This window comes from Urocitellus parryii, chromosome 7, assembly GCF_045843805.1.
Source record: "Urocitellus parryii isolate mUroPar1 chromosome 7, mUroPar1.hap1, whole genome shotgun sequence".
NCBI classification, from domain to species: Eukaryota; Metazoa; Chordata; class Mammalia; order Rodentia; family Sciuridae; genus Urocitellus; species Urocitellus parryii.
The window spans coordinates 176703977-176718722 of NC_135537.1; the positions used below are offsets into that span (position 1 = coordinate 176703977).

Consider the following 14746-nt stretch of genomic DNA (forward strand, 5'->3'; position numbering starts at 1 on the left):
AGCCTTGGAGGGTGGAAGCCTCACCTCCCTCAACTAGAGAAAGAGAGAGACCACCCCCCAAACGAGACAAGTACCAGGCCACAGAGGGGCCTGGGGAGGTGCCTGTCCCTTCCTGGCCCCGCCCTGGCCATCAGGGCTGGCAAAACCTGTAGCTTGTTGGGCTGAAGGTTCTTCTCCGGGGTCAGCAGGAGCTCCCAGGGCCCCCTGGCTTTAGGGCTCCACGGGCTGCAGGCAGGAGCTTCCACTTTAGGGGACCCTGAAGGAAAGCCGGGTGCCGTAGCAGGTGCTCAGTGCTGGTCTGGGGGAGCAGCAGCCGGCTGGTGGCCGGATCTGGCTAACGTGAGCCTCCCCTTCACTCTGCCTTCCACCCCTCCAAGGTGTCCTGCTGCTCTGCCTGGGGCCTGTGACTCATGTGTACATCTTAGCAGCAGCAGCACAGGAGAAGGTGGTGGGGACATGGTGACAGTTGTGGTCAAAGCCATGCCTAGGACACACCTGGAGCTTTGAGAAGGCCCAGTAGCAGGGTAGGAGTCCCACTGTGTGAGGTGGCAGAGGCCGCTGGGAAGGCAGCCAGCTCCATGATCTGCATTTGGCCAGGGCAGCTCTTGCCGGAGGCCACTGCTTTCTGTGGTCTGCTTTTATTCTTCCTTAAGAGGATGCCATGAATAGCAATTGCAGCAGCGAGTCCCAGGGATTCAGGGGGGACTGTAGGCAGGACTTTGGCACATGAGCTCAGGGAATCTTTGGGGTGTGCCTAGGAAGTAGGAATGATTAAATGGAATCCTACAGGTGAGAAACTGGAGCTGGTGAGAGGCTCAGAGGTCCAGCTGCTTCCTGGGTCACAAAGCAATCAAGGGCAGATGCAGGATTTTAATGTGATCCGCATCTCAAGACCACGCTCCTTGTTAGGCCACACTGCCTCCTGTGGTGCTGGGCCCACAGCCTGCCAGCTGGATCTCAGCCACTTCAGAGTGCCCAGGCTCCCACATGTCATCGACCTGGCGTCATCCCTGCCAGCACCGCCAGAGGGTTTGGAGGCCTCTGGAAACTGCAATGGGCAGGAGAGGAGCTGAGGGTGACCCCATGGCAGGGGTCTGTACCTGGGCAGAAGGTGAGGGTGTCGGGCAGCACAGATCCCCTCCCATCTGTTTCCCAGGCTGGGGGCGTCCCTGGAGGGCAGGGTAGAGTGATCTGGACTCCTCTCTGCAGCAGCCAGGAAGTGCCAGGTACCCCTGGGTCCTTACCAAAGTCTTTCTGCCCACAGCAGGTGCCCCTGGCTCTGGGCCTTCAGAGGAGTCTAGTTCCACTGCCTCCCCGGCTTGAGGGCAAGAGGATCCCTTGGCCTGGGGCAGTGACCATGCACAGTCAGGCCTGGTTTGGAGGGAGGGCCTGCCATCCTGGTTTGTGTGCATGTGAGCAGGGGTGTGCAATGCAGTGCTCTTGGACCCCCTCACAACCAAGGAAAGAAGCATTTCAGCCACACGGGCACTGACCATCTGTCACCAGCACAGCCAGCCCGGGGAGACTGTGTCATCTCATCTCAGGGGCTCGCCAGAAAGTTCCTGCTGTCTCCTCTGAAGCAAGGGCTTTGGCAGAGTCCCCACCCTTCACCCCACAGCCCGCACCGAATGGTGTCCTGGATGGTGTTTCTGACTGCACGCGTGCACCTGCGTGTACACCCACACATATGTTCTCTCCTGCACACACATGAGTAAAGAGCACACCAACCCTGATGTGAAGGACCACACAGATGTGTGTGTAAGCACACTTGTAAGCACACACTGCACAGATACCTGCACATGCTTGCACACGCACACAGGTATGCAATGCGTGGGCACACTTGCACACACATGTGCTTTCAGACAGCTGACTAGAGAAGCAGACTGGCTGAGGCGCACACACCCATGTGCACACACTTGCACACACATGAAAATAGGCAGACTGACTGCAGTACGTGTGCACACACACTCCCACACCTGCCAGTGAGCCGCAGCCCGCTGCCCCCCGCCTCCTGAACAGGCTACACAAAGCCCCCTGGGAGTCCTCCAGCCGGTGCTCCAGCTTTGCCGCTCTCTGGGTGGAGGCCGCGCTGCCTGGCTGCAGACTTATGGGGCGAGCGCCCTCCACTCTTGATGAGGGCTGTTTTCCACCATCATTATAAACACTCTGCCTCACTTGAGGTTCTCTTGCAGCTCTCTCCTGCTCCTCTCTGCCTAGCAGGCTCTTGCCTGTGTTAACTCAGGGCTGTCCCCGGGGCTCTGAGGAGGGACGTCCTTTCCTCATTTATATTTCAGGGCTCACTAAGGATTCCCACGCCCACACCCACAGTGCGACCTCGCGCCCTGTCCCTGGAAGACCAGGCTGGGGCAGCCGTGCCGGGCCTCATCTGCAGCCTGCTGGGGTGGCCAGGAAGGGCGCAGCTGGGAGCCCCGACTCGTCACCCCCTCCCTCCTGGAGCTCCGGTTGCCCCACTGAGGCACCTCCCAGTGCCCCCTGAAGATCATGGGGCACCCCGGGCTGTTTGCTCCAGGGCTGAGTGGGCTGGAGGATGGGAAGGTCAAGGTCCTGGAGGCCCCAGGAAGTGTGTCACAGCTGTGAAGTTCCGGGCGGCCACCTGAAGAGCCCCTGCCCCACGAGGAAGCAGTGTCCTGGAGGAGCCCCTCAGAAATGGTGCCTAGGCCATCTTTAAGAAACAAGAGGCTGCCCCTGGTTAAGGAGCATGGAGGAGGCTACACTCTTCTGGAAGGAGCACAGGGAGCCCATGACTCTCTGGACACGTCCGCAGGGTCACAGAGCCGGCAGACGCATGAGGGACACTGATTGGCTGTGACCTTGGGAGCTCCCACCCTGTCTCGGAGCTTCTCCTACCAACTGTAAAAGGGGATTGGCCCAGAATGGGAAGCCCCCCACCCCGCCCCGCCGTGCAGCAGGTGCGGAAGGCCACCCTGGCTTTGGCTCTGCCTGGAGTGGGACTGCTGGGTGTGGACCTGCAGACCCTCTCCTGTCCCCACCCCACTCCTCACTGTACTCACAGGCCACCTGGACCTCCGTTTGCCGCTGCAGCAGGGCCCCCATCCGGTTCCGCACGATGCAGCGGTAGAAGCCAGCGTGGGTGCGGTCCAGGCTGGTGATCATGTACCTAGGGACAGACAAGATGCCCGTGAGTAAATCAGGGAGCTGCAGGGGTCAGAGGTCAGACCAGGCTCAGGGGTCAGAGATCACCTCTTTCTGGATGCAGGGATCTCGGGAACTCTTGACCCCCAGGCTCTGTCATGGGATCGTGGAAAGGTGGTCACAGGTCAGAGCCTGCACTTTCCCAGGGTTGGGAGGTGCTGGGCTTGAGTCCTTGACCCAACCCACAGCCTGGGCTCCTATTACACCTCAGTTCTCCTGGAGGCCAGTCGTCCCTGCCCGTGACTCACACGGTGGAGAAAGGTGAGGGCCTTCTGTTTTGGCCAGGCACAGGGCTGTAAATATTAATTGGCATGGATGGAAGCAGAGAAATTCATGTTTCACCAAGTGTTCTGCGTCAGTCCTTCTTTGGGATAAGGGCAGCTCCCCTGGGGCTGGTGGAGGGGAGGGAGGGGACCCTGAGACAGTCCGGCTGCACTGGGTAAGTGTGGGCTCTTGGTAGACACCTCCTAGGACACACATGTCACTCTAGAAGCTACAGAGTCTGGCACTGGGGTGGAGGGAGCAGAGGCTGGAGAGCAGGTATCATGGTGTGCTCACCTGGCCAGAGCCATGGAGGATGGGGGTCAGCAAGAGGAGCGTCGGAGAGTGAGCATGGGGGTGAAGGAGCCTGGGACCAGGGCCTAGCTCCCTGATGGCCCTGCGATCACCTTTACCACTTCTTCTTCTTTTAAAATATTTTTTAGTTGTCAAAAGACCTTTACTTTATTTATTTATAAGTAGTGCTGAGAATCGAACCCAGGGCCGCACACATGCCAGGCAAGCGCTCTGCTGCTGAGCCCAGCCCCAGCCCCACCTTTCCCGCTTCTGAGCAGTGGTCTAGCAGGACCCTCAGAGGAATAAGGGTTTGGGGTCTAGGACACCTTGTCTCAGTCCTTGGGTGTCCTTGGGTTTGCCCAGCTGCCTTGGTGGACAGGCTCATTACCTCCAGGGTATGCCAAGCCTGGCAGGGAGCTGCCCATTTCCAAGAATTCCCAGGCTTGTGTCACATGAGTCCAGGGTAGGCTTATTACCAGCAGCACCATCATCACCACCAAAGACATCGTCACCATGTTCACCATCAGCACCACCACTGCCACCGTCATTATTACCAGCACCATCAGCACCACCACTGCCACCATCATTATTTATTTTTGTATTCTCAGTTTTGTTTTTAGATTTTTTATTTGTTGTAATTAGTTGTAGATGACAGTAGAATGCATTTATGCACTTTGATATACCATACATAGATGGGGTATGATTTTATTTTTCTGAGTGTACATGTTGCAGACTCATACTGGTCCTGCAGTCACATATATACATACAGTAATAATGTCTGTTTCATTCTACTATCTTCCCTATCCCCACATCCCCTCCCCTCCCCTCCCTTCACTTCCCTCTACCTAATCTAAGGTAGTGCTATGCCATTCTTCCCTAGCACCCCACCCCACACCCTGCCTTATTGTGAATTAACATGCCCATATTAGAGAAAACATTCGGCCTTTGGTTTTGTGGGATTGGTTTATTTCCCTTAGCATGATATTCTCCAACTCCAACCATTTACTGGCAAATACCATAATTTCACTCTTCTTTAAAGCTGAGTAATATTCCATTGATTATATATACCACATTTTCTTTATCCATTCATCTATTGAGGGACATCTAAGTTGGTTCCATAGTCTAGCTATTGTGAATTGAGCTGTCATAAACATTGATGTGGCTGCGTCACTATAGTACGCTGATTTTAACTCCTTTGCGTATAAACCAAGGAGTGGAATAGCTGGGTCAAATGGTGGTTCCATTCCCAGTTTTCTGAGGAATCTCCATACTGCTTTCCATAGTGATTGTACCAATTTGCAGTCCCACCAGCCATGTATGAGTGGACCTTTATCCCCACATCCTCACCAACATTTATTGTTGCCTGTATTCTTGATGATTGCCATTCTGACAGGAGTGAGATGAAATCTCAGAGTAGTTTTTGTTTGCATTTCTCTAATTGCTAGAGATGTCGAACATTTTTTAATATATTTGCTGATCAATTGTGTTTCTTCTGTGAAAAGTGTCTGTTCAGTTCCTTAGCCCATTTATTGATTGGGTTATTTGTTTTTATGGTATTAATTTTTTTGAGTTCTTTATATGAACTAGAGATTAATGCTTTATCAGAGGTGTATGTGGTAAAGATAATCTCCGAATCTGTAGGCTCTCTCCTCACTTTATTAATTGTTTCCTTTGCTGAGAAGAAGCTTTTTGATTTGAATCCATCCCATTTATTGATTCTTGATTTTACTTCTTGTGCTTCAGGAGTCTTGGGAAGGAAGTCAGATCCTAGGCCGACACGGTGAAGATTTGGGCCTATTTTTTATTATCATCAGCACCATCATCACTGCCTCCCCCATCAGCACCATTATCACCACCACCATCCTCCTCACCACCATAGATATTGTCCCCACGTTCACCATCATCGTCACCACTGCCACCATCATCACCACCACTGCCACCATCATCACCAGCACTGCCACCATCATCGTCACCACTGCCACCATCATCATCACCGTCATCATTACCATCAGCACCATCTCCATCACCTTCACCACCACCATCATCCCTGTCTCTGCAGATGTCATTACCATGTTCCCCAGCATCATCTCCACCACCACTCCCAGTAGCCCCACGATCATCGTCCCTGTCAAAGGTGACGGCCTTCCCAGGGTGGCACAGTAGCTGCCCCTCTCTGAGCGCCCTCTCTGCTTCAGAGGCTGGACTAAGTACGTTTCATACATTTCTTCATTTCACACAGCAGTTCCCAGACTGTTGATATCATGGACCAGTGGTACTTAAACGGGGATCGACGTGAGACTGTCAACGTTTTACTTTGCCAAGATCATTAAAACCAACCAACCAGAAAGCAAACAGAAGCAAGCAACGAGCACTTGAAAAAACAAACAAAAAAAAAAAAAAGGAAGAAAGGAGGAATAATATTAAAAAGTGCTGGGGAGAGAGAAAAATAAATTGAAATGGTCAGCATTTTATTTTAAAAGGACACTTCTGAGATGACAAAAAGAAGCTGAATCTCAGAAGAAAGGCAATTCTAACAAATTTTTAAACTTAAATTTTATGCAAAACCCACTGCACCAGCCCACGCCTCTCACTTGGTGTGTAGAGAGCCACGGGTGGGCACGGGGAGCCACGGGTGGGCACGGGGAGCCACAGGTCGGCACGGAGAGCCTCTGATTGAATCTCCCACTGACACGATGGAGATGTACTTTCATTAGCAGCCCCATTTGGTGGTGGTGGTGGTGGGATCACATGCCAAAGGTCCCATCTTCTCTCCGGGAACTGTGTGCGCCTGACTCAGAGCTGGGGGTGCGCCAGGTTTGCTTTGGCTCTGCAGGGTTATCCAGAACCTTCTGGCTGCCCAATCCCCCATCTCCGCCAGCAGCTGCAGCTCTCATTTATCCCTGGCTACTGTGCACAGAAAGCTGACGGGGAGATGGCGGGTGCCCAAACTCCGGCAGATCTGTTTCCTTCTCTCCTCTCACCCTTGACCCCACCCCAGTGTCTGCTCCTGTCTGCTATGCCACCTCCGCAGGCGAGGGACAGTGCTCCTGGGAAAGCGACAGGATGACCTGCGAGGGGGATGGAAGGAGAGAGGCTGGAAGGGCTCTCTCTGCTTAGAAATGAATCAGATACTGTGAAAAAAGCACCAGGAGGAGGCACATAGATAGAAATGGCTGATAAACATCTGAAAAGATGCCTGGCTCCTGGCATATGGAGAGAAATTAACATCAAAGCAAGACAAGGCTTCGCGTCAGAGTGTCAGTGGTTTTGGGGTACCGTCCCACTCGGTGTCGGCAAGAGCGGGGAGGAGGGAGGCGCATCATCTGGTCTGCCGGTGGCGCTGTAAACTGGTCCGGCCTTTGGGGTCCCAATCTGTCACGATTAGGCCATGCAAGGTCCTTGACCCGGGAGATGGCATTTTAGACATACTTGCCAGCAACGTGACAGAAAATATGTGCAGGGATGCTCACTGAGGTGTTGCTTGTCATCGCAGAGGTAAACAAAGGAAAGGGAGCAACCCAAACGTCCATCAGAAGGATCGGATCAATAAATGATGCCGCAGCCCCGGAATGAATGGGCACCTGTAGGGAGTGAGGTGGGAAGGTCCCCAGGACACCAAGAGCATGGCCAGAAGTCCAGTGAGGAAGTGCAGGGGGCAGGTACTCAGAACTCGAGGTCACAAGAGGAGAAGTAATGTCACGCTGTTAGGAGCAAGAATAATAAGGCAGCCTTACGAATTGCTATTTAGAGACACAGGCGACCGATTCCTTAGTTTAATGCTTGGGATCATGCCAACTCATCCCATAAAAATAATTTTAATTTGTTCACTCCACCACAAAAGAGCCAAGGAATACTGAGATGACATGCTACAACTTGGTATGATATGACTTGGGTAAATTAAAATAGTACATATATTCGTGTGTATGCACACAAACATGTGTGAAAATGCACACATACAGTCACACGAACATACTGGTATCTGCATAGGATTTTCTTTTCTTTTTTTTTTTTTTCTTTTGAGATGGATACTCCAGAATGTATTATCTCCCTTTTGGGAGAGGTATCCCACCGGATGGGGAGGGAGGGAAGCTTCGACTTTTCGATTTTACGTCTTTCTATGCCATTAAAGTTTTCTTTACTGTCGACGTATATTGCTTTTATTTTAAAAATAAAATTAAAAAAAAATGCACTTTGTGCATATAATTTAAGTATACATTATAAAACGGGCACCAGGGACTCATTGGATATGGTTTTGTTTGCTGATGTCAGTGATGCGTGGCAAAATTTAAACTTTAATAAAAGTCAGTTTCTCGGGAAGATTCTCTGCCCTTGACTCCAGGTGGAACTGGGAGCCACGAGGAAGGCCAATAGGCTTCGGGTCTGTCCCCCCCCCACACCTCTCCTCTGGCCCTCTTGATGGAGGCCCGGCTGGGTGGAGGGGAGCAGCCCCTCTCTGGCTCTTCCCCCTCTCCTTGGGCTGCCTCTGGGTGCTCCTGCCTGAGAGACCTGGTTCCGACTCTCAGGCAGCATTATTTAAAGTAACAGCTCCACCCACTGCCTTTCCTACAGGGGAACCCACTCCACTCCATCCTTTCCACCTCCCGGGAGGGTGGAAGACGAAGCTGGCCAGCACCTTGGTCTGCGAATCCCGCACTCTGTGAGCATCCCGGGTAGTGACAGTAAGAGCATCATCATCCCCCATCTGGATTGAACCCAGGACACACTCAGCCATAGCTCTGTCTCCCCATCCATTGGTGACTGCCAGCCCGGCAAGGAGCTGAGCCTGGCCCTGTCCACGTCTTCAAGCCGGGGCAGGGGCATGGATGAAATGGCTTCTGGAGGAGGGGCCCAGTTAGGGGGGCCGACACCTGACTCACCCAAGAGGAAGTGTGGCACAGGAGAGAGCACCAGGCTTGTGAGGTGCAGCAAAGGAGGCTTGGCTTTGGCTTCTGCTCATTCTGGATGAGTTACAGAAAAGCCACGGCCTCCGTCTCCCTGTCTGCAGAGTGGGGAGAACAGTAGCCATCCTCCTTGCAAGCATGGCCGGGCACAGGAGGGGCTGCCGAGGTGTTGCTGAATTTGACAGCCAATGCAAGACTCATTGGGGAAGGGGCTGGGTGATGGGGGTGCCTGGAGGGGAGCCCATGAGGGGGCAGCAGGAGCCACCCCCAGAGTGCAGACCCATGCCAAGCACGGCACAGCACGGATTCCCTTGCAGCACACCTTCCTTGGCTTCCAAAGCCTGGTCACCTCCATTTGCATCCTCAGGTGGGTGGGTGGGGTCCTGAGCTGGCTCCTCTAGGGAACAGGAGCACTGAGGGCAGGAAGCCTCTTCCTGGTTCACCAGCAGCCCACAGTTCTGCCAGCCTTGGGGAGGAGTGTGGCCTCCAGGGGCTGCGTGCCTCTGGATCCCCCCAGCCCCAGGTCCCCTCAAAGGATTGCTTCCTTATCTCTTACAGGAAATATCTTCACATATTTCAAAACTCAAAGGATACAAGAAAAACACACAGAAGGAAGTCCCTCCTACCCCGTGCCCCAGCCACCCATCTCCCCAACACCCACGGAGGAAACTCGGTGTGGAGTGCCTTTTCTTCATGCAAACGCAAGCACCTTCGATTTCTGCATCATCCCCTTCATCAACAAGAGACCCGGCCTCCCGTTCTGCCCCCTTGCTTTGTGTCCACGCCAGTAAAGCTTGCAGATCTCCCCACAGCTGCCCTTGGAGCTGCCTTGGGATTTTTGACAGCTGCAGAGCTCAGAGGAACCTCTGAATTCAGGGAGCTCTGCTCTCTCCCCGGTAGATGGTCCAGGGCAGCCAGAGGCAGAGGGAGGCTCAGGGGTCAGACTGGAGGCTGCAGCAGGAGGCGGGCGGTGGAGGAAGTCACACCAAGAACCCACACCCATCCTGATCTTCATTATAGTCCTGGTTCAACCCAGCAGGACCCCACAGCTGCAGGACCCCGGAGGGAGAGCGAGGCCGGGGGTGGAGGGCATAGCACAACAGCAGGGAGAAGAACTGGCACAGATAATTGGATTTTTAGAGACAAGAGAGGAGCAGGGGAGAAAATAACTGCCTAACAAATGTGGCATCTTCTCCTGCACAGGGGGGAAACACACAGTGCCCTTTTTGGTTGGAGTCCTTGAGTGTCACAGTTGATATTTAAAATGATTCTTACTCACATTAAATAAGATATTTCAATTTCACGAAGCTGTCAGGAGCGGATACGGACACCAGAAATAATAGGCACGCTCTCCTTGTATTGTCCTGGTTAATAAATCAGACGCCTGGAGATGCACGCAGTAACGCTCACAGGGAGGAAAGGCGCGTGTGCACGGGCACCCTGCACACGCACAGAGCACGCTCATGCACGCCCTCCCGTGTGCACAGGCATTTATGCACACCCTACGGTGTCCCCATTTGCACATTCGTGGGGCCCCTCCTCACGCAGACTCATGCTCATATGTGCACACACCCACACTCGGCTCATTCTTGCACACACGCTGTCTGACACGAGGCCTCTTCTCAAGTGCATGGTGCTCAGGAGAGAAGGCAGCTGGGTTGCCACATCCACTGGGGGTCAGTAGGGGCCCTATGTTCCTACAGCTGTAGGTGTCACCACAGATGGCTGAGGTTGGTGCAGGTTTGGGGGACCGTAGTGGGAAATTGAGCTTGGGAACTTGGGCTTCTGACCCTCTTCCCGTGGACCTTCTTGGGAAACAGGCAGGAGAGGTACCAGGTGCCACAGCATGTGCGTGTCCAGGCACCTGTGGGAACAGGCAGCTTGCCTGTGACCTGGCCAGCTAGAAACTGACCAGCTCCACGTCAGGCACAGCTTTTGCTAAAAGCTTCAGAAAAGAGGCAAAACTCTGTCTATGATGATTCCCCAGGAAGAGCCCACCCTGTACCTTCCCCTTTGAATATACCATATACGATTACATACAACGTCTAGACAATATATACCATGATGCAATTAACATAATAACAAGTATTACTGCAAGGAAAGTCACAGGTGCCTCCACACATACCGATTCATTTAATCCTCACAACACTGTAGGAAGCCTCAGTTCACAGATGCGAAAACTGGGGTCCAGAGACAGGAGGGAACTTGCCCCAGGCCACACAGCTAATAGGGAGCCAGCATGCTGGGTCAGCCTAGCACCCAGAGAACAAGAACGTCACTGGATGGCGCCCAATAACTTGGGGTCTCAGTCCTGAAAGGAGAATGGTTTGCAGGATGGTGTGGTTGTGAACCCTCCTCCCCCGTCCACCTGGGTGAACGGTGTGGGGAGGAAAGGGGTTGCTGCTGAGCAGGGAGTAAGAACTGGAGCAGCTGGAAGGTGCTAAGAAAGAGCTGTTGCTAGGGACCAGAGAATCTAGTAACAGGAGACCCTGGGAAAGGCAGCTAGAGAGGCCGGGAGAGCCCCGCAGTGCAAGGGTGAGAGCCCCACTGCCCCGGGTGGAGGAGGCCCTGGGCCGTGGCTCCACTTACTCATGGAGGTCAGGGGGGTTGGGGAGCACAGGGAGGCTGACGTCAGGGTGCACCCCGCGGTGAGGACTCGGGGAGGGGGGGGGTTCAGGAACAGAGATTTCTGTTCTATTTTAAGTGTTTCCGACCTGCGCTGTAATTCCCCTCCCACGTCTTGGGGAAAGTCTGACACACGGCAGCGCCTCTGCTGTCAGTGCCGCGGGAGGGAGGAGTGTCCTGGCTGGGCCTGCAGCAGCCTGGGGAGGGAGGGGCTGCCAGAGGACCGAGGGCCACAGAGGTAGCAGGTGGGCCAGGGCGAGGTTGGCCAGGTCTTCCAGGATCACTGCCAGGCTGGGGACAGCCCTGCACTTGTCTTTCACAGAGGACAGACATTTGGATAGTAAGGGACACGGTGGCCCTCCGAGGTGGATGACCTGGCACCTAGAGCCCTGTAGGGTGTGTGTGGGGGTGCCTGAAGTGGACAGGAAGGGGAGGAGCCCAAGATGCTGACCACAAGAGTGACTGTGAGCACCAGAAAGACTGAGCTAAGGGCTGCCCAGATAGCTGGTAAAACGTGCTTCCTGGGTGGGTCATGAGGGTTTCCTGGGAGAGATCAGCATCTGAATGGGTCAGCTGGGTGATGGACATCCACTTTACCTCTCAGAGTGGCGTCACCCAGGCCTCCAGGGCTGGCGTGGAACAGGGAGGTGGAGGAAGGAGGGGACACCAGGATGGCGTGGGGACACCATCTTGTGTTTGCAGACACTGGAGACCCGCCCTGCCAGGCTGACACTTGAATTTAGGACCTCCGACCTCTAGAACTGCAGTGGCTACATTTGCATGGCTTCAAGTTGCTACGTCGGTGGTAACTTGTTACAGGTTGGGAGCAAAGCAGGTCAGGCAAATCCCTGACAATGCCGGAGGGATGATGGAGCTGGGGACCAGGGTGGGTGCCATTCGTTCTGTAGACTCTGAAGAAGCAGGCTGAGCCTGGCAGGTCCCTGTAGGTGGAACCCTGGCAAAGCAAGGCCTGTGGCTTGTAAAAACCGATTCTGATGAGAGACGTGCCTCAGAAGCCGAGGTGTGCCTTCAGCCTCCCGGGCCTGCCCTGGCCTCCTGGCCTCCCTGCCTCCCCCAAGCCTCCCCTGGGAGCTCATGATGTTCTGATGAATCCCAGGCTTCATGGTCAACAAGAGGGATGGTGGCATTATTGAGCGGGGGCTGCTGACCCTGTGACAGCCTGGGCTTGGGCTGGCTGGGGGAGGGTGTCCATCATGAACTGCTCTCAATGAACAAGGACAAGGGCTTCATTGTTGTCCATTAGCCCAGCCATCCCCCAAAGAGGTCTAGCTGGTGAGAAGCTGAGAGGGTCAGCGAGGAGGGAACAGGACAGTGCAGGGCTGGGAGTGGGATGAGACTCTGCAATGGCGGGCGGGAGGAAAGCGGGGGCTCTCCCCTCCACTGAAGACCACCAAAGACCAGTGCGGGTTCTGAGCCTGACACTTGTCACACAGTAGTTCCCATGTGAACCCCAGGTGGGGGAGACACCTCCTCCATTCTGTAGCCTGGGACCTGGGCTTGTAAAGGTAAAATTTCTAAGCTGATTCTAAGCCGTAAAGCCTGAGTTAAAGTGTAAAAGACCGGGCATTGTAAAGTTTCTAAACTGCAGGGCCTGAGTTAAAAAGTGAAAGACCAGGTATTGTTAAAATTCCTCTGCTACCCCAGAACCGGTAATCCCTGTAGCTGTTAGGACAACACCCGAACTGCCCAGTAAATATTTCCACTGATTCCCTGGTTGTTTAATAGCTAAGGGCTCTGAGTAGCTCGGCACGTAGGCATCCAGGCCCCAAAACCAATCAGTTTGAATGTGTACCCCGCTTAGGAGTGACCAATCACCCCTGTCCAGCCTGTTCCCGCCAATGAAGGTACAAATCATGGCTCAGAGTTGTTGTTCAATTTTCCCGCACCTCATGATGATTTGTTCTGATGTATGCAAAGCCCCCCCCCCCCACCGCCCTCTCCAAAAAGTGTACTTAAGCTCTGCTTGACCTCTGCTCTGGGCTCTGGGCTGCTCTCCCTTCCTGAGTGAGCCCTGAGCCCCAGCATGCTGGTTCAATAAACTCCCTCCTGCCAATTGCATGAAGCCAGTCTCTTGTGTGGTCTCTTTCTCCGACGCTTCGCCGGACCCTTACAGGCTCTCAGAGAGGTTGAGCCTGTGCCCCAGGTCACCCAGCTCGGAGGACACAAGTGGGATTCGATTTCAGGCCCCTCTTCCCACAAAGCCTTCCTTGCCCCATCTCTGCCCCCAACCTGTCCTGGGCCCTTGGGACTGCTCTAGGGCACATCTTCCCTCCTCTGCTTGTCTTTGCCCAGAGTGAAGGTCTTACAGGGAGCTGCCCAGGCCCTGCCTGGCCCGGAGCTGTGTCTGTGCCACCCTCTGTCGGGAGAGCTGGGGTCACTCTGCACAGAGAAAGTGACCTGGTGGAGCTGGAAGCAGAAAAGAAGCAGGAGCCAGGGAGGAGAACGTGGTCCAGGGTGTGAGGAGTTAAAACTCGGTGAAGTTTCAGTTTGGGATTAAAAAAAAAAAGGTGGGGGGAGAAGAAATCCTGGGCTTGGGTGGAGGAGGCGATAATTATTATTTTAAAAACAAAGAAGAAAACAGAAAAGCAGAGGGGCGCCCCCTGTCCCCCAACAGTTATGCCTGAGGGTATCCCCAGGGCTCCGGCTCACCAGGGAGACAGCCCCTGTGCTGCGCTCTGCTCTGGGCTCTTTTGCCCCGGGCTCCTGACACCTGGTGGAGATTCATTAGGATCCTTTTCCTGCTGAGGTGGATCAGAAAGAAACCAAACCAAAACAAGTTGATAAGGAGCTTGAAAGGAAACCAGGCCTCCAGGGACCAGGTGGCTCGGGTTTGGTGGCCTGACCACGTGGGTGGGGCAGCAGCCTCATCTGCTGGCCTTGTGGGGGGCCTCCCCAGCCTCCCCAGCCTCCCAGTGAGGCTGCCTCCAGTGCCCCCCACTCCTGGAAGAAGCAGTGGTCTTTGCAGGGGATTCTCCCCCCTGGGTCTCTTCCTCCTCTCAGAGGGACACCACCTTGCGGGATCTCTTGGGCCGTGGGGGACACAGTTCAACCAAGGATCTCCAGGGACCTCGTCAGCCTGGCATTGAGTCTTGAGCCTTGGGAGAGAACAGATGCGTGGGACTCCGGGGTGGTCCTGGGGGAGGCTGGGGAGAGAGGGCAGGGTGGGCTTGGGGAGGAGACGCCGTCCAAGGAGAATCGAGAGGGGGAGCTGAGGACCACTGAGCTGCCTGGACAGTGAGGCATGACTGGGCACTGGCCAGAGGGGAGCACGGGGAGAGGAGGCGCTGGACTCCCAGCCTGCCGGCCCAGGGCCTCAGGGGCCAGGGTAAGGAGTTTGGGCTTTTCCCTGGGGACAAAGGACTCCCTTTGAAGTGAAGGTGTTGCTCTTCGAGGTACAGTTGGCAAACCACAGCCCCTCCTTAAACCCACGGCCCTCTTTACAAGAGGCGTAGAAGAAAAATTTTTCCATC

At 54.5% G+C, this 14746-nt stretch overlaps 1 protein-coding gene across 1 annotated transcript in view; it reads right to left on the reverse strand.

Annotated features, from left to right (window-relative positions):
* The window catches only part of Sdk2 (sidekick cell adhesion molecule 2), a 144996-nt gene that overhangs the window by 104626 nt on the left and 25624 nt on the right, over positions 1-14746 (reverse strand). Inside the window, exon 3 of the mRNA XM_077801289.1 lies at positions 3033-3139. Within this exon, the coding sequence (XP_077657415.1) occupies positions 3033-3139 (107 nt within the window). The remainder of the gene's footprint in view (positions 1-3032; positions 3140-14746) is intronic.